General features: G+C 51.1%; 9 protein-coding genes across 9 annotated transcripts; 4 read left to right on the top strand and 5 right to left on the bottom strand.

Annotated features, from left to right (window-relative positions):
- Positions 1-317: 317 nt before the first annotated feature.
- On the bottom strand, positions 318-4,494 carry N7496_010164 (GTPase-activating protein BEM3; the record flags this gene model as incomplete). Its single annotated transcript, XM_056703077.1, has 3 exons — positions 318-355; positions 412-1,014; positions 1,080-4,494. 3 exons carry the CDS (start codon positions 4,492-4,494, stop codon positions 318-320), a joined length of 4,056 nt encoding a protein of 1,351 aa, XP_056552077.1.
- Positions 4,495-5,353: 859 nt separating this feature from the next.
- N7496_010163 (mitochondrial distribution and morphology protein) lies at positions 5,354-7,599 on the bottom strand (the record flags this gene model as incomplete). The annotated part of the gene is made up of 3 exons (XM_056703076.1): positions 5,354-5,485; positions 5,550-6,790; positions 6,849-7,599. The coding sequence occupies 3 exons, from the start codon at positions 7,597-7,599 to the stop codon at positions 5,354-5,356; spliced, it is 2,124 nt and encodes a 707-aa protein (XP_056552076.1).
- A 249-nt stretch (positions 7,600-7,848) lies between these two features.
- Positions 7,849-8,725, top strand: N7496_010162 (pre-rRNA-processing protein PNO1; the record flags this gene model as incomplete). The annotated part of the gene is made up of 3 exons (XM_056703075.1): positions 7,849-7,905; positions 7,980-8,615; positions 8,669-8,725. 3 exons carry the CDS (start codon positions 7,849-7,851, stop codon positions 8,723-8,725), a joined length of 750 nt encoding a protein of 249 aa, XP_056552075.1.
- Positions 8,726-8,953: 228 nt separating this feature from the next.
- On the bottom strand, positions 8,954-9,794 carry prs3 (proteasome core particle subunit beta 6; the record flags this gene model as incomplete). Its single annotated transcript, XM_056703074.1, has 2 exons — positions 8,954-9,641; positions 9,703-9,794. The coding sequence occupies 2 exons, from the start codon at positions 9,792-9,794 to the stop codon at positions 8,954-8,956; spliced, it is 780 nt and encodes a 259-aa protein (XP_056552074.1).
- A 356-nt stretch (positions 9,795-10,150) lies between these two features.
- Positions 10,151-10,982, top strand: N7496_010160 (HCNGP domain-containing protein; the record flags this gene model as incomplete). Its single annotated transcript, XM_056703073.1, has 2 exons — positions 10,151-10,228; positions 10,440-10,982. 2 exons carry the CDS (start codon positions 10,151-10,153, stop codon positions 10,980-10,982), a joined length of 621 nt encoding a protein of 206 aa, XP_056552073.1.
- Positions 10,983-12,466: 1,484 nt separating this feature from the next.
- On the bottom strand, positions 12,467-13,135 carry N7496_010159 (uncharacterized protein; the record flags this gene model as incomplete). Its single annotated transcript, XM_056703072.1, has 1 exon — positions 12,467-13,135. One exon carries the CDS (start codon positions 13,133-13,135, stop codon positions 12,467-12,469), a length of 669 nt encoding a protein of 222 aa, XP_056552072.1.
- Positions 13,136-14,133: 998 nt separating this feature from the next.
- Positions 14,134-15,056, top strand: pre4 (proteasome core particle subunit beta 7; the record flags this gene model as incomplete). The annotated part of the gene is made up of 3 exons (XM_056703071.1): positions 14,134-14,163; positions 14,226-14,373; positions 14,452-15,056. 3 exons carry the CDS (start codon positions 14,134-14,136, stop codon positions 15,054-15,056), a joined length of 783 nt encoding a protein of 260 aa, XP_056552071.1.
- Positions 15,057-15,277: 221 nt separating this feature from the next.
- On the bottom strand, positions 15,278-16,261 carry N7496_010157 (fumarylacetoacetate hydrolase family protein; the record flags this gene model as incomplete). The annotated part of the gene is made up of 3 exons (XM_056703070.1): positions 15,278-15,410; positions 15,473-16,194; positions 16,247-16,261. 3 exons carry the CDS (start codon positions 16,259-16,261, stop codon positions 15,278-15,280), a joined length of 870 nt encoding a protein of 289 aa, XP_056552070.1.
- Positions 16,262-16,725: 464 nt separating this feature from the next.
- On the top strand, positions 16,726-17,176 carry N7496_010156 (succinate dehydrogenase assembly factor 1; the record flags this gene model as incomplete). Its single annotated transcript, XM_056703069.1, has 3 exons — positions 16,726-16,806; positions 16,923-16,954; positions 17,014-17,176. 3 exons carry the CDS (start codon positions 16,726-16,728, stop codon positions 17,174-17,176), a joined length of 276 nt encoding a protein of 91 aa, XP_056552069.1.
- Between the last annotated feature and the right edge of the window lie 375 nt (positions 17,177-17,551).

Genomic DNA, 17,551 nt, shown 5'->3' with positions numbered 1-17,551 from the left:
GAGAACAAAGAATAAAGAAGGGGTATAACGGTAGATCAATACAACGACAGATCACATAAAAGAAAAGAAAGAGAAAAGTCGTCAATGAAGTTAAAAGATAGTTTCGAGGCATGAAAAAAAGAATCAATGCCTCGAATATTGCAGCCTCGTCCTGATTACCATTATCATTAAACATTCCCTCGCGACTCTGCTCGTGCCAAGTGGGTGGTAAAGTCGTCATTCTGCGTGCAATTCATAATCAAAGAGGCGTGTAGAGGGTTCCGGATGTGAGTCATGGCTGTAAGGTAAAAGGGCAGCATGGGCGTTTCTCTGCTCCATTATTTATTGCCCTGGTGGAGAGAAAAGTCTTCGGGAGCTAAAAACCAAGTATTAGTCGATTTAGTTCAAAAGCCGAAGGCGATCAGGACATACTGCTCTCCATAAAAAGCATGGAGCTTTCCCGTCTCTTGGACTTGGCTGAACGAGTATCGTCCAAGTTAGGGTTCAACATTCCATTCAATGAATGATATTGACTCGGGGCTCCTGGGTTCTGGTTGTAGGCATCATTCCTGTAGCCCTGTTGTTCATAAGAGGGCTGCATTGGGATGAAGCCCGTCTCGTGTGGAGCCCGAGAATTGTCAACATTACTGGCTGAGCCATCTCCGGCGCCACGGAAGGATGTCTGATTATACGAAGGAGTTGGTATATCCGAGAACATCTGGTGGCGGGGCGAGCGAATATCCTCGGGGGAGAGACTGTGCTCCACAGTCAGCTCCACGGCCGGCGAATTGGAACCGGCATCGCCAAAGATGCTATCAAAGTCGGTAAGGAACATAGAGAACACAGGCGCCGGAATGTTGAGAGTGGGGGCAAAGACGATGCCCACGTTTCGAACGGTCATCTTGTTCACGTCCGAATTGTTGACAATCTCAATCAAGAAGAGCGACAGTGCTCGCAGCAGTGAAAGATTCGGCTTTGGCAATCGGTGTACCAGAGCGTTGAAAGCGAGAAGCTTCTTTTGCTTATCATCGAGTTCTGCGAGAAAAGATTGATTAGCTTCGGATGTATGGTGGGAAAAGAGACAAAGACAGGGGTCATACCGAGAACGCGAAGGAAGTCCAAATGAAGCTCCCGAGTCAACACTGTCGTCGGAAGTTCGCGCAAATATTGTTTGAAGAGAGATGCGACAGCATGCACATCGTAATATTGATCTCCAGTCAAGAAATCAACATCACCTTCATTGTTGAACCGCTCTTTCAATGCCTTGATCACAACATTAGAGCCGCTCAGACGGAAGATGCCTTCTTCCAATGCAGCATCCTTTGCATGCAGGTATTCGATGCAGCGATAGACCACGGCAGGAAGATCCGCCTCAACGCCCTGAGGACCGCAATCTTGAACAGCTTCAGCCAGAGGAATACCGAAGACGGGCTTGACATTCTCCCTTCGCTCGACTGGTGCGGCTGATGTCTCAGCCTGCGCAGCCAAATCGAACGAGGATCTTGTGCGGAAGCCCCAGATGCTGCGCTTCTTCTCCTTAACTGACGTGGTTGTCGTTGTTGGCTTATTGCCCCAGGCCCCCACATCATGGATTACCGCACCGTTGGTAGGACCTGAAATGATCTTGGGGGACTGCAATGCTGGATCAGCGGGGGACTGGTTGAAGTCTCGGAAGTCGGTGGACAGTGACCCGGGGATGCGTGGGGATCGAGGAGCTTGTTCGAGAGAAGGACCGAGGATAGGTGGCTCAGCTGCAACGGTATCGTCGAAACTAAAACCTTGCACACCTTCCTGGTCAGGACTATCAACTCCACGACCCGGTCGCTTGCTCCCATCTTTGGATCCCTTGGACTTAGATGCCGCACCCTTTGGTTGACCCTGCTGTTGATGCTTCAATGATGCATTTCCGCGGCTCTCCGTGTCCGAAGAAGGCGGCTCCACGTATTCCATCAACGCATCCACCCATTGATCACGCTCCTCGTCTTTCTCGGCACAAAGAACATGGCGCACAAGAGCCGAGGAATCCTTTTTCTTCGGTTCTAGGATAAGGAACGCATGGCGGTATTGATTGTCAGAGTCCTCTTCACCGCTGGGAGGTGAGTTGCTCTGGCTTGTGGAGTTTTGAGACTGCTTGCCAATTTGCGCATGAAGAAGCTTGATGGTTCCCATGTGAGCGCCACCAGGAGACTCATAGTACTTCAACTCGGGCCCATGCAGCACGAAGTAACGGGCCTTCCAGCCGCCAAAATTCTTGCCTCGCTTGGTTAGATAACCTTCCTTCCTAGGTTTGCCGTCCGGTCCTCGGGGCATATCCGGTTTCGATTGACCAGGGCCCTTCACAAGGCTGGTCTCATCATCACGAGGCTCGATGGCATCGTTGGTGAGAAACTGGCAAATAACCAACGCCGCTCTCTCATCCATGGGTGTATCCAGAAGGCTGTCAAAGTATGTGTTGAGTGCGGCGCGACGCGAATCCACCTTGGCCGGGGAATGGCCGCTGAAAATGCTGCGATCGGGCAATTTTCCAGTAAAGGTAGCCAACTGTCGGATCTGGTGATCCAACTGAGGGAGTGACGCTATAACCTTCTCCACGCGCCAGAGCTCTGCCATCTCGGATCTAGAGATGACGCTCAGCGTGAAGACAGGTTCCTCATCCAATGGTTTGGACGCCATATAGCTATTTCTGGAGGGTCGCAGTCGCGAGGAGGATACTCGGACCTGGATAAGCGGCAGAGCATTCGGGGGGAGTAGAAGACCGGGGTATTCATCAGACACCAGTCCTTGATAGATGCTGGTATCAGGGAACCGTAGAGATCTTGGGCTGTCAATTTTGACCGTGGGATCAATCGACGGGATCGGCCCCCCGGGTCTCCCGCTCATGGGGTGAGCATCTGCATTTGAGAAATTGGTTGGGTAGTTTACAGCTCTTGGAGATGTAGGCACACCCCCGAGGCTATAGCCTGCCTGAGATGCAAAATCTCGGGGCATCCGCGGCAGCGGAGATCCAATAGGCCGATCCTCTGGCCGTGGGCTCAATGGCAGGCCCGGGCTCTTCGGCATCGACGCTATAGAACGCCCGTTCGAGGCGGAGGGGTTGGATCGAGAGTTCAAAACCGATCCCAGGGACCCAGTTGCGCCGACGTTCGGTGGCGATCTCGTAACTAGCTCACGAGGTACCGGGTTGCCACTGGCAGATGCACCAGCATCCTGTGAGCCATGCGGGACCTCAAACTTGGCTGCACCCACGGAACCGTGAGCACCCATATCTTTCTGCAAGGCAGTCTCACGGTCCCGGTCATCTTCCTCGCGTGTTTTTCTCCTTCCGCGCTCCGAGCTCGATCTCTCCTCCGCGATCTGTCCATTCTCGTAGTCGGAGTCGGAATCAGCGTCTACAATCTCCTCGCGGGGATGGCCGCCTTGTCGGAGGTTCAAGGGCGCAGGAGGTGGCTTTCGAATCGGATGCGGGAGCCTTTGCGAATCCGATCCAATGGGAGAGGAAAGGCTCCCTGCTGAACGAGGGCTTGCGTCGGTTCCTCCTCGAGGTAGCCCAGACGTCGCAATCGGGGGAATAGCCGTTGCTTGTTCGAATCCTCGATCCACGCCCCTCTGCTCGTTACTCGGGACAATTGTAGCCTGGCTAGCACGAGCATCCGCGTCGGCCAAGATCGTTCGCGGGACCGAGGTATCAACAGCTGGTACCGGAGGCGCAGAGTCCTGTAGTTCTTTGAGTTTCTTTTTATATTTTTCCTTTTCTTTAAACGCGCGATCCAGATCCTTGTTGAGGCCCAGGATGAGTGTCCTCTGTTTGTCAACCAATTTCCACAACTGAGAGTTCTGCGATGCAGCTTGGTGTTTCTCCTTCAGGAGGTGCACAATCACTGCTTCCGCGGAGCCAGCAGCGGTGATAAGGTTGCTAATATCGGCCGGACTCAAGGTTTTGACATCGAAGGCCGATCGCTGTGAAGTAGAGGACAAAGAAGAGATGGCCGAGTCAATCGACGAGGTGCGAGGCATGGCGCGTGGAGTTGGACGCTCCCCGGGTGCCGACAGCACAGAGCTGACAGATGACGACGCGGAGCGATCGGGCTCGGACACACCAGGCGGTTTGGCAATATTGCCATCGCCATGCCTGCCGGTCATGTCGACCTGGTCCGCGCTCATCCTCTCGGGGAACTGGGATATGAGGTGGTGAGCAGCGTTCGAAGGAGGTGCCGGGAACGGCGCATTGGCAATACGAGATATAGGTGAACGGTTTTGGGAGGGAGACGGATTGGCGCTGGATCGTGGAGAAAGCGGACTTTGAGAAACGGGGGATTCTTCGAGTCGATATGATTGAGGAAGGGAGTTGGTATGCAGAGGTGAAGGTGAGATATGGCGAGTTCCAGGAGGCTCGGATCGCGCGCCTAGGTAATCTCGAGGAATGAGACCAGTATTTAGAGGCGGGTATACAGAAGGCTGCGGTTGATTCCTGGAGGGCCCCGGTGAACCCTCTTCACTGCCTCGCCGCTGCGACATGATTCAGGGATCAGCATCAGAGGGGTCTGACGGACTGGGGGGGGAGGAGCAAAGGCCCAGGAGGGGGGCGTGAGAGGGCGGGATGGCGGGTCCTCGGAGCTGAAGCTTCGGGCAGGAAAAGAAAGGGGGAAGAACGTGTCTCAGCCAGAGTCAAAAGAATCAAACAGACAACCCGGGGACTTGGTTTCTCCCAGAGCCGGTGGTGGAGTTAGAAAATGAGAAAGAAGGAAGAGAGAGAAAAGGGGTGTGACATTGGGAACTCTCATTTGATTTTAATTATTCTGGTGTTTAGTTCGTCACTTTGCGAGGGTTCACCAGTGGAGCCACCGCGGACGATCGTGATGAAGAAGTGACAGCTAAACCAGAAACGAACAAGACAGACGAGGAACGAGAAATGAGGGTTTTTGTGGCGATCCGCTTTCCCGGTTTCTGAACCTGCTTCGGCTGTGAGAATTTCCCTACTAAAATGAGCATTGAAATTAGTTGCTCATAGAGAAAACTAGACAGAGGAATGGCAAGAAAGATACAAAGGGCAAACCTAAAAAGACCTAAGCTTTAGTATCTCTAATAATCCTCCGGTCTAGATTCATTCGGAAAGTAGTTGAAATACGGTAATCAAGGATTTAGTCCTGCGCGAGAGATATCTAGAGAACGAGAAATTGGCGTACGATACAAGCCAGTGAAATTGTGTAGAGAGGAGCGAGTTTCCGCTCACAAGAAGAGAAGATGGAATAGATCCATGATATGCTCCAAACTCCTCAAAATGCGAAAAGTTGCTATGATACAGAGTCCCCAACGCCAAGATGACTTCGCACCAGATGCCGGAGAAGAGCCATGAGATAGGTATGAATGTACAGAATCATGCGATGTTGCCAGCCATGCCTATGAAGATGGCCTGGGCAGCCAGTTGAAGGGACCAAAACCCGACCTTCTTGAAACGCCGCTTACGGGCTTCATCGTCTACGACGTCTCGCGCAAACGCATCGTAGGTCTATCGAAAGGCGTTAGTATGCACGAAAGATAGCAGCAAAGAATACACGGGCAAATATGCTTACCGCAGCTGACAGATCGTCCATCAAGCCACTGTCGAAGATAGTCCAGCTTCCATCAAAGTCACTGGCACGTTTGACAAGACGACAGTTGATCGGGATAAACGTGCGTTTGGAGTTAATGTAAGCAACAATGGGTCGAATAAGAGCGTTGTTGATGTAGGAGAGGTCTCGAGTGAATATTGGAACCACGGCGCGGACATTGTTGAGATGAACCCGCAGGTCCATTGCAATGAAGCGCTTGTCGGCCTCGGACAACGACTCTGAGTCTTTTTGAGATCGCTGAGACAAGGTCTCTGAGTATTGGTTGGAGGTGACGGTGGCCTCTAGTCGGTCGTAAAAGTCTGCCATTACCTTGGCAATGCTCTCATCGTTTTCAGCCGGGAGCATAATGTCGGCAACAATATCCACGGTTCCTTCGTGGATCCATGAGAATGGACCCTGGACACCACGGTTGAGATGGTCGATATTCAATCCGTCGACCCGGATACGATTGTGTTTCTTCCATGGGCTGGGTTTGCCATCTTCCATACCATCCTCCAGGCGAGCTCCGGTAAAACCGTGAGTTTGGCGAGGGTGAATTGTGAAGAGCGAATTGTCAAATGACCCGGACATCATGTTGGCGGAGAGGAAATCATAGAAGAGCCACTGCTTTCGGAGCTGAGGGAGGTCGCATGAGAAGATGCTGACGGAGAAAGGTCTAAAGTTATCAGGCTGGTATATTGAAACGAGCACATCGTGCATCTTGAATGAATCAATCTCGAAATCTCCGGGGTTATGTTCGTGGCGATAAGACAAAGGGTCTAGATCTTCATCTGGCCACCAAACCTGGCGGCGATCGACTACACCCCGAATGCCCTTGACCTCGACATCCCGGAGGGGGCCCTTTCCGTTGAGCCATTTCGTAAATGACAATGTCACGTTGACGGTTTCGATGGACAGGTCAAATTGGGTGTAGTTCGTATCTTCTTCTTCTTCTTCTTCTTCTTCTTCTTCTTCTTCTTCTTCTTCGTCGGGTACTGCCGAAGGATCCTCGGACCCGTGTTCGCGGGCTGCTGCGGCTGCTGCGGCCGTCGTGGGGGAACCTTTGCTAACATATCCAGTGCCTTGCCCAGGCCGTCTTGACACAAACACATTTTTAAAGGTAATCACACCGCCTCTCCATGTAGGAACGATGGCAGATTCAAAGACAACCTTTATCCCAGATGACTTGGTCAGGTAGTTGCCCACCCACCCGGCGAGTGTTTCTATTAAAACAGTTAGCAGCCATTTTAATTGCACCCAACTTATACCTCGGTGACATACCTTGCGCAAAGACTGTATTGATAGCAAGGATGAGAAGTGAAAAGAATGTGGTAGTTCCAACCACGATCCAAACCACATGACCGAGAAGAACCCATGAGAAAAGCGCCGTAATCTCATCTAAATTGAAAGGCCGGACACTTCGGATAGAAAACCACTTGAATCGCACCTTGAGGCGCGACCAAAATCCCGTTGCTGCAGCCAGTAGCTCTTCTTTCGTTGGTCGGTGTAAATGGGGCATGTGCGGCAAACGATCCATTAAATGGTGGCGATGAGGAGGTGTAGTTGAAGACGTAGAGGGGGGCGAATCTTGCGAGGCGTTTGAGTGAGAGGATTGAGGGGGGAGGTCGTCAGTCATTTGGACTTTTTGTGTATGTTCGTCATCTTTAACAGGAGATTTGGAGCCATTAGAAGAGGCTCCTTCGCGTAAACGGTCATTCGGAGTATGCAAAGCTCGCTTCCAGATATACTGCGAGGTCAACTTTTTTGATGGGATAATGCAAGCGGCGCTAGTTTCGGCCGCTGTCGAGCTCGACGACACGAGGACGAGAAAGCCGCCAGAAGCAAATCGCCGCGTGAGCTGGGTGGGCTTTCCGGGTGGTGCTGATAAGCGTTTATGGGCGAAAATCGAGTCAAAGGCAGTTCTCGACGAGGCATCGGGACCGGGCACGCGATTCGGTCGTATGCGGCCGAGGAATGGATGTGCCGATTCCCAAATATGGGCGTATAGCCGGCGTCCGAAATTGGCGGACATTTTGGGGACTTCACATCCTGTGGTCTGTTGAAGAAAACAGGAGAGAGCGCGAGAGGTCGAGGCTCGGGCGGCCAAAGCTTAGAATGGGGAAGCATGAAATCATCGGGCGTTTGTCTTGTTTGCACCGAAAAATCCAGCGGGCGCCCACACTTCTTTTTTCGGCGAGGGGCCCGCCACTGATAATTTCTGCGATAACAGATTATTCTCGACTTTTTTTTCGTACGGACTTTTGCCAATACATCAACAACAATGGTTGCCCCGACTGCCCTTCGCCAACCGGCGGAATTTTCTGCCCTTCAGCAGCCCGTTCAATCCATGGGCTAGTACCAACAAAATACGTCCCGATCGAGTACTTTGCGCTAACTATTTTACTAGACCAGGATGATGAGGTCTTGATCGATGCCCAGGGAACGACAGAGCCCGATGTCGCCAACCCCGTTGCAGAGCCCACGGCAGACACCGAGATGCGCATCGACGAAGAGGGCCGCCCCGTTTTCACACCTGCGAAGGAGACCAGTACCGCTTATCGCATCGAGTCTCGCAAGGTGCCCGTTCCTCCTCACCGCATGACGCCCCTCAAAGCCAACTGGACCAAAATCTGCCCTCCTATCGTCGAGCACCTCAAGCTCCAAGTGCGCATGAATATCAAGAGCCGTGCTGTGGAACTCCGAACCTCCAAGTTCACCGCGGACGTTGGTGCTCTCCAAAAGGGTGCAGACTTTATCCGGGCTTTCACTTACGGCTTCGATATCGATGATGCGATTGCTCTTCTCCGATTGGACGACCTTTACATCGAGACTTTCGAAATTAAGGATGTCAAGACCCTCAACGGAGAGCATCTTGGTCGTGCGATTGGTCGTATTGCTGGCAAGGACGGAAAGACCAAGTTTGCTATTGAGAACGCCAGCCGAACCCGTGTGGTGCTGGCAGACCAGAAGATCCACATTCTGGGTGGCTTCAAGAACATTCACATTGCCCGTGAGGCTATTGTCAGCCTCATTCTCGGTAGCCCTCCTGTAAGTGACTGCTACAACTCTCTTTCGAGCTTCTCTCTTCTAACACAAAACAGGGCAAGGTCTATGGCAACCTCCGAACCGTTGCTTCTCGCATGAAGGAGCGATTCTGATTTATACACATCTATATCGATTCCCGGCATGGTATGGGCGTTCAGGAGCATTTTCAATTGGGTCTCTTTTTTACAAGATATCTTACACGCGTGACGACATCAAGATTACAAATCTTGAATAAAAATTATCCAGTCTTTCTTTCACATATACTTGAACAAAGTGATTCACCCAAGTCAAAAAATTCCTTGCATTAGAAAACTATCGTAGACAGAAATGACACCCTTCCTCTAATCCTTCTTCAGAGGGTGATACACCTCCTCAATTCCAGCCTTGGTGATAATGACCATTTGCAAATTATCACCAACCTCAATGTGTCGCTCCACTGCACTCGTGAAGGCGTCCCGTACAAGACCCTTGACTGTTTCTAGAGGCAGAGGCTCGGGCTTCTTCGCCACAAGGGCATGACCCTCCCCACTTCCAGGAATGTATTGGTTCTTGAAGTTGACCTGGTTATCCAGGAAAGGCATGATCAAGCTCGCAGCAGCACCGGCAGCACGGCATTGCTCCCTTTCGTATGAACCCACGGGGTCGTAGCTGTACAAAGCACCCTTGCCCTCCTCATCCAGACCGGCCAAGATAGCGTGTACGTAGTAAGGGAAGAACCGCTTCTGGTATAGAATAGTCGACAAGCGCTGGGCACAGGCGGAGACGGACATGGGTTTCCCGTGCTGGTACTTGTACATCTTCACCACGGTATCGAGTCGTTCCTTGAGGGCAGTGCCATCGGCGGCGAATCCCACCACGGAGAGGATGATGTTGGCGCCCTCGCCTGTCTCGTCATCACCGCCAATCTTGAAGACCTTGGGAACCATGCGAGAGTTGATATTGTAGCCGGATGTGGAACGGGTGTCGCCAGCCAGGATGGCGAAATCGGAACCTGTGATGCCCAGAGTGGAGCCACCATTGTCCGTGTAACTAGGGAAAGATGAGAGTGTAAGCTAAAGATTCGAAATCTGGTGGGTTGGAAGCTTCGTACGGGTAGAATCCATGTTGCTTGACACCAGCTGTGGACTCAGAGAAGGAGTATCCGACAGTCTCACGAGCTTGGTGATCCATGAGCGACGTCATCTTGAGGGTGATTGATAGTTTCGGGGTTCTATGAAGCTTGAAATAGGTTCAGAGGAAAGGAAAGAAAGAGGTTGGAGGAGAGAATGGGGGGATTTCGTTGAGGTAGTTAGCAATGGAGGCTGTCCGGGTGTCTGACGCGATGCTGTAGCTGCCTCGCTTATGTAATGCCGCGGCGGGCGGGAGCTGTTCCCTTGGCTTGCCCAGGAACTGGAGCTTGATACACTTCTTAATAACACCTTTTGAGCGATAAAGAAACGGCTGAGACGACTTTTGGGTGGCAACCTGACTGTTTGAGCTTTGAATTAGCGAACTTGGGTTACCAATCTTCCAAGAACTCCGCGCCAAAGAACAGCACCATGCTCGGTCTCGATGCATACGGAAGCAGTAGCGAGGATGAAGTCGAGATCAAGCCTACTCCTCAATCGCAATCAACAGTATGGCGATCCTGCAATTATTTACAGAATATGACTGACTCTGAGCTCAGCAGCGCGAAAAACAGCCCCCGGTTGTGCCGAAGCAACCCGTCCAGGACACCAGTTAGTTCCCTTCACTTTCTTACTCAGTTGATGCGCTTCCATACTAACGCTCCTTACTCTTCTAGAACCAAATCCTGCCGCTCAACCAGATCATCAACCGCAAATCCAGCCCAGTCAATCTATCAACGAAGCTCCCAATGGTCCAGCTCTCGGTCCCGCATCCGGCCCCGCGCCTATGAACCGGACACAATCGCCAGAAGGTCCTTCAACGAGCGGTCGTTCCTCGCCTTTCTCGACCACACGAGCTCTAGTGCACGACTTGACGCTTCCGCCAGTCCCTAATTTGGATATTCCACCTTCACCCCCGGGTTCACCGAACGCCGCAGCAAATGCCAAGTTTGAGCATTTCCTCTCCCTCAAGAAACAGGGCATTCATTTCAATGCAAAGCTAGCCAGCTCCTCGTCCCTACGAAACCCTAGCTTATTGATGAAAATGATGGAGCATGCGGGCATTGATGAGCAGTCACAATACAACACGGCTTTGCCATCGGATCTTTGGGATGTCTCTAACCTTCCCAAATGGGCTTTCAAGGAGGAGCTTCTCAAGACTCAGCAGGAGGCTCGCCAGAAACAAGAAGAGAAGAACGCTGTGGGCCAGCGGTCGTCTATCGAGTTTGTCTCTGGGGCGGATGCAAAGAGGAAAGCCCCATGAATTGAAATTTGTGGGATCCTGAAATGTCCTCTATCACGAGATGGCCAGTTTCTCAGACACATCTAGTTCTTGAAAGACCTAGAACAACTCGCTAGTGACTACAAGCCCATCAGCCCAGCCCTTGGACTACGAGCACCAGGGAGTTCGTCCCTCACCACATATCATTCGAGACGGCCCTTCCCATGCCCAATGGAGAAGTTTATCAAGCGGTCTCAGGCGACGGTCAGCATGGGCCGTGCTTCGGCTTCCGCCAAAAAACCTGGGGAACTCGGGATTGGGGCTCTCTCTGGGCCCCCGGAACAGCGTGACACGAAGGCCTTGCTCTCGCATTTGGTGCCTTAGCCCAACATGCAATGATACAGGTACCTTAGTGGTACCTGCATCTGATACCCACCATCTCGTTTGTACTATAATAAGCTAAATCTGCAATGATAGTGTTAGCAATTTGAAGAACCAAAATCACGTCTACAAATCCACAAAAAATGTACTTCGGCTGCATCGTAGTCCCAAATAAACAATGATCTCATAATATACAAGACGAGGGAACATCACAGAGGGAACATCAAAGAGGAAAAATTACGCATATCAAGCCATGGCTAATCAGCATACGAGCGACATGACCTTACGAGCATGCCAGTTCGAACCCACATACGATCTGCCAGAGATACTTCATCGTCCCAGTGTTCCATAACTTCACCTGGTGGACGAGCGATGGCGCATGATAAAATCAACGGCTAGATAGAAAATCAGGCAATAAGACCGTTTCGCGAAAGTGCCGGGTTGAACCCTCGACTTCTCGTTCTCCATATAAACTCATCTCGATGCTGTTCAGAGCGCCAAAAATGCCGATTGACGTTCCCCTTGGCCAGGCTCGATGCCGCATGCAACAATATAACACCGTTTTCTACACCACTAACACGCTTGAGATTTTTAAAAGATATACGAAATCAATAGTCTACTCTCAAGGATTACAATGATATAAAATTATCAAGAAAAATATGAAAAACATTTGTTAACCCGGCCACCAGGGCCGATCCCACCCGCCCACCCGAAGCCGCCACTGCCGGGGTCGCGCATCCACAGCGCTTTTGATAGCTTCTGATCCAGCTTTCTGCAACCTCATGGCAGTCCTCCAATTCCCGGAAGTGGCGACTGTGTGAAATATTCCACTGCACCACCCGGGGCTCCGGGTACTGGGAACGGGAGGAAGTAAATGATAACACTTCGGGTCCTTGCATTTGGGGATCTATTTCGGCTTATGGCCGACCCATGAGATACAGTTTTGAGGATCCTTATATTGATGGTTTCAACGTGCAATATTTTGGTGCTTCAGCCTGTAATTTAGAAATCCATATCATTCATGTAGCCATACAAGTTTCAGTATAGTTCTTCAGCCATGGAGCAGCAGTCTTAATTATTGTCTGTTCTCGACGTCTTCTCGAATATCTGGTTTCAAGACAGCACCCCAACAGACTGATCTCCTTTCAACCTCCACCGCCACCTCCTCCTCCACCAGAAGCCTTCTCGAACACACTCAGTCCAGAAATCAACACCATCTTATCAAAGTCCTCGCCATGCTCCGCACGAACCTGCAGTTGACCACACTTGGTAACCGACCTCTCCCTCGAAAAAACAGCCACAACCTGCCCGGTCTTCTCATCAACCATCTTAAACGACCGCATACTCAACGGGAAAGGCCTCGTATCCTCCACCTTGACGCTATGCGTACGTTTCCAAACAAACACCCGTCGCTCTCCATGTCCATTTCCCTGCACGCCGGGAATGGTCATCTCAAATCGATATCTGGAGTGGATGGGCGACTCTCGGACCATATCTTCCCACAGGGTGCTTTTCAGGTCTTCCGGGTCACCCAGTGCTAGTTTACAGTCTGCAGAGAGTTTGAGGAACTTGGAGGCTGCTATGATGGGTGCTTTTTTGTCGGTGCCGGCGTGGAGAGTGAGTTCGGGCTTGTTGTGTGTGAAGGATGAGATGTTGACGTAGTAGATTGGTTTGTCGGAGGGGGATTTGATGTCGTAGTGCCTGCGGAAGGCGGGTTTGTAGATATGGTAGATGCGTGAGGAGCTGGTCTCATCGACGTCGAACTCTGCGGGGACAGAGTCGATTGTGTCTGTTCTGGTTGGTGGGGAGGACATGTCGTTGACTTGTTGCGTCTTGGTACAGTTTGAAGAGGATTGTATAGTATAGTAGGAGTATAGTACGAGTAGAAAAGAATATGGAGCTTCGTAGGTCGGAGGGAAATATTTGTTGGTATTTAAACTTGCTATGTGCTGAATCATAAGTCGTATTCTGTTTTTGACGCATGACCTTGGTGCAGTGAGGTTGTTCCAATGGACGATATGATCGGCGGATACGAAGCTATCCATGGCCAAGAGGCTGAGCGTCGGGCAGTATCCTATGAGAAGCGCTCTCCCGTTTGTCCACCGCATACCCGAATACGATGTGTTCCCGGATTTGGATAATGGGGCAACGGGGCAGAATAAGTGCATCAAAGGGTCCAGTATTCAAGACGCAAACGTTGATTTAAAGTTGCTACATGTGATTACTGAGTTGGCGCATCATACCATCAGACCTCCAGTCTTCTCCAGAGTATATAATCGACGGAAATAAGGTTGCTTGATCGGGCTCAAACTTGGAACAACGAAGGTATACCTTTTTGTTATTTTGGGTGGCCATTTTATACTTTGCATATCTAGAAGTAATTTCACCTACAAAGAGAAAGAAACTATAAGCTAAATATACACAGTAGCTGGCCTTATGCACTGGATAGAAAGACTTCTAGAAGCTCGGTGCGAGTATTAAACGGTGGAAAGCTCAGAAAATTGTCTATTTTCCACAGAGCATGTTGGAGGCAACTCGAATACGAAAAGATCACAGACACTATATTTTCCAGTAGTAATCAAGCAAATTATCAGTTTTGTCCATTGATTCTAGTCGTGTACTTCCGAAGCGCCAAACGCGCGTGTAGAACCAAATGCTGAGTCAGCCAGAGCTCCGTCAGCTCGCCTGCCTAAGCTCTCCAGTCTCCGGCGTATCGTCATCGCTCAACCCCAACTCCAGCTCTCCCTCCCTCATCCTCTCGACTCTATCATCTCTCCATCACTTATTTCGTCTTCCACATACTCAATTCATAATGGACCACTTTCCAGGAACCTGGGGCCGGGTAAGCCTACCTTCTGCCACGCTAAACACCCTGTTGTCCATCGCTAACATAGACCTTTGCAGCCCAGGAACGATGTCTACGGAGCTTACGACCCTTCATATCTCCAGAGCACGGGCCCCAAAACACATACCACCTCGCCGGCCGTGACCGGTACGTCGGTCGTGGGTGTGAAGTTTAACGGCGGTGTCGCCTTGGCCACCGATAACCTGGGTATGCCAGTAGCCCTTCTCCCTTCCATTCAGACATCAAGGAAACAAAAAGTCTAACTCCATCTTAATCGGATGACAGCCTCCTATGGATCCCTTGCCCGCTTCACAGACACCAAGCGTCTGCGCGTGTTCGGCGACCAGGCCGTGGTCGGATTCGGCGGCGACGTGTCGGACATGCAATACCTTGACCGACTCCTCGAATCGATCGATATCCGCGAGAACTACTCTTCCCACGGCAACATGCTCAATGCCAAGAATCTGCACACCTACCTCGCCAAGGTCTTCTACAAGCGACGCTCCGAGTTCAACCCCCTGTGGAACCACGTGCTGGTAGCCGGCTTCGACGGCGAGGGCAAGCCGTTCCTCAGCTCTGCGGATCTGCTGGGCACCACGTTCTCTGCGCCGCACTTGGCGACTGGATTCGGTGCTCACTTGGCAGTTCCGATTCTGCGTCGGTTGTTCCCCGAGGAGAAGCCGATTGAGGAGATTAGCCGGGAGGAGGCGGTGGATGCGTTGAAGCAGTGTTTGAAGGTTCTGTTCTACCGTGATGCGCGGAGTCTGGATAAGTACTCGATAGCGGTCATTACTAAGGAGGGTATTGACTTGAAGGAGGATGAACAACTGGAGGGACAGAGCTGGGCGTTTGCCGAGAGGATCAAGGGATACGGAGCTCAGACGGTTTAGATCATGCTATAGCCTCTACGTCTTTTGTTTTCCAGCTAATTTACCTACATGAAGAGCCTAATGGATCTCTGTCAGGGAGCACCATGAATTGATTATATGAACTGATCGTATCGTATTGAGAATGTGCGTAGATGATAAACTGGATATGTATGATGACTGGCATCAGGTGGGTATATATAGAGAGCATCGACTACGATCTTCGCTCTTTTGCTCAATTCCCATCACAGCTTCGGGTTGGGCTTATCAAAGACCACACGGTTGGAGATCGACCCCACTCCCTCGAGGGAGACCTCGACCTGATCGCCATCCTTCAGCCACAGAGCAGGCTTACGGCCCATACCCACACCTTGGGGACTATACCAAGTCAGTATTATATCAAAATAGCAAATGGACAAGGAGATTCCTGGTGCACTCACGTTCCAGTAAAGATCAAATCGCCAGGCAACAAAGTAGTTCCCTGCGACAAGAAAGCAATAGTCTTGGCCACACCAAAGATCATATCCTTGGTGGACGACGACTGCACCGTCTCCCCATTCAACTTAGTCCCAATATGCAAGGCATTCGGGTCCCGAATAATCCTCGACGAAACAATTCCCGGTCCAAACGGCGCCCAGCCATCAAATCCCTTACCCAACCCCCACTGCCCACCACCACGCTTAATCTGCCAATCGCGATGCGAAACATCATTACCAACCGCATAACCAAGCACATAATCCAACGCATTCGCCTCGGAAACATTCCTGGCCTCCTTCCCAATAACGATCACAAGCTCGCATTCATAATCCAGTCCCTCGCCTTCCTGCGCAATAGGCGCAACAGGGATATCATCCGTGGGCCCGGAGATGGCGGTTACGGGCTTGAAGAAGAGGACGGGGAATTTGGGGATGGGCAGGTTGGATTCTTTGGCGTGTTGTTCGTAGTTTAGGCCCAGGCAGCGGACGGTGCGGATGTCTTTGCGGGCTAGGGGGGCGAGCAGCATGCGCACGTCGGCGATTTGGTCGGTGATGCGGTGGGTGCCAAAGATGTCGCCGGTGATAACGCGGGCTTGAGTTGCTTTGGCGACGTCGGAGATGCCGGTTGGGAGGAGGGCGTCGCCGTAGTAGACGTGGCCGTCTTTGGCGAGGAAGCGGATTAGACGCTGGAGGGACTGTTAGCTGTGGATGTTCTCTGGAGAGGTGGATGGTACTCACTGAGAAGGTGGCCATGATTGTAGAGTCGTGAGTTCAATGATGGTCTGTCTGGAGATTCGGGGAATGGAGGTATATATAGCTCGAGCCTATAGATACAATTGTAGACAGACTCGGAAAAATCAGGAAGGATAGGAGAAAAGAAAAGAAAGTCAGATAATCTCAGCAGATCCGTTGATAAAGAATAACGATAGCTGGGGTAATTCTCCCGGACTCGTCATTAATAATTTCTCCCCCCACTCTCTCCCCTAGAAATTCCAGATTTCATCATTTTCATTCGGCCGGGAAAATGCCAAACGCCCCCATCCCGCCCCGGCGGAAAACGGAGGAGCTCCCCCAGCTCTAACCCTACTCAACTCTGGGAGCTTGGACAACCACTCAAGGACCTACTAGTCTATGACTACTCCTATCCCGTCCACTCGGTGATTACCATTCGCTCGATTCCCCGCAAAAGAGTCCCTCCACCGAGTTCCTCCCCCCCCATGGCGCGGCTCTCCGGTCTACAGCGGGAGGTTCTATCCCTGTACCGGCAGTGCCTGCGTGAGGTCCGCAAGAAGCCTATCGTACGTGGATTATTCTTTGGTATCCCAGACTATATGAAGCAATTAAACCTCAGATCTCGCTTCAACCTCTTGTCTCTATCCCTTCTAACATTTCCCATCTCATCTTTTTTCCACAGGACTCTCAACCCAATTTCAAAAACTACGCCCGGTATGTCCTCTACTCTGCAGTCCTCATTCCCGTCCGTCTAGTCGCCTATGTCTCTCTAGCCATCGGTGCATTCCGGCTGACGAGTATTGTCGGCGTAGTGCGGAATTCCAAAAACATCTCTCGGTGAATAAGAAGGACTTTAGTGCCATTGAATATCTTCTACGAAAAGGTCATCGTCAGCTGGAGATGTATGCTTCTCCGGGCATTCGCAATATCCGATGAGGTCCGTCGTGTCACATCATCCTCTCGGAGAGTCCTGAGTCCTCTGGAGGATGACTATTATCAACTTTCCTTTCCGGCTTTTTCTCGTATGTCTATTCGTGCTTTGGCTGGTTTCTCCATGTCTTTCCCGTCTGAGAGTGCTTATGGATTTTGTATAGCTTCTTGTCTGAATACCACCTTAAGCTGTCCGATTCTTTCCGACACGAGGTGTTGTCGGGGTTGAGATGGTGATGGTCTACTGTATTATAGCTACACTCCGTACTGGTCGAGGCGAGCTTGGCCCCCGCCTGTAGGATATATTTGTCATATTTTTTTGTGTAAATGTACATTTAGTCTGATCAAGCCTCTGCCTAATCCACTTTGTAGTAAATTGTA

Source organism: Penicillium cataractarum (assembly GCF_028827025.1).
Source record: "Penicillium cataractarum strain IBT 29864 chromosome Unknown utg000008l, whole genome shotgun sequence".
Lineage (NCBI taxonomy): Eukaryota > Fungi > Ascomycota > Eurotiomycetes > Eurotiales > Aspergillaceae > Penicillium > Penicillium cataractarum.
The sequence above is the reverse complement of the archived record's forward strand: the minus strand, read 5'-3'. Positions and strand labels throughout refer to the sequence as shown.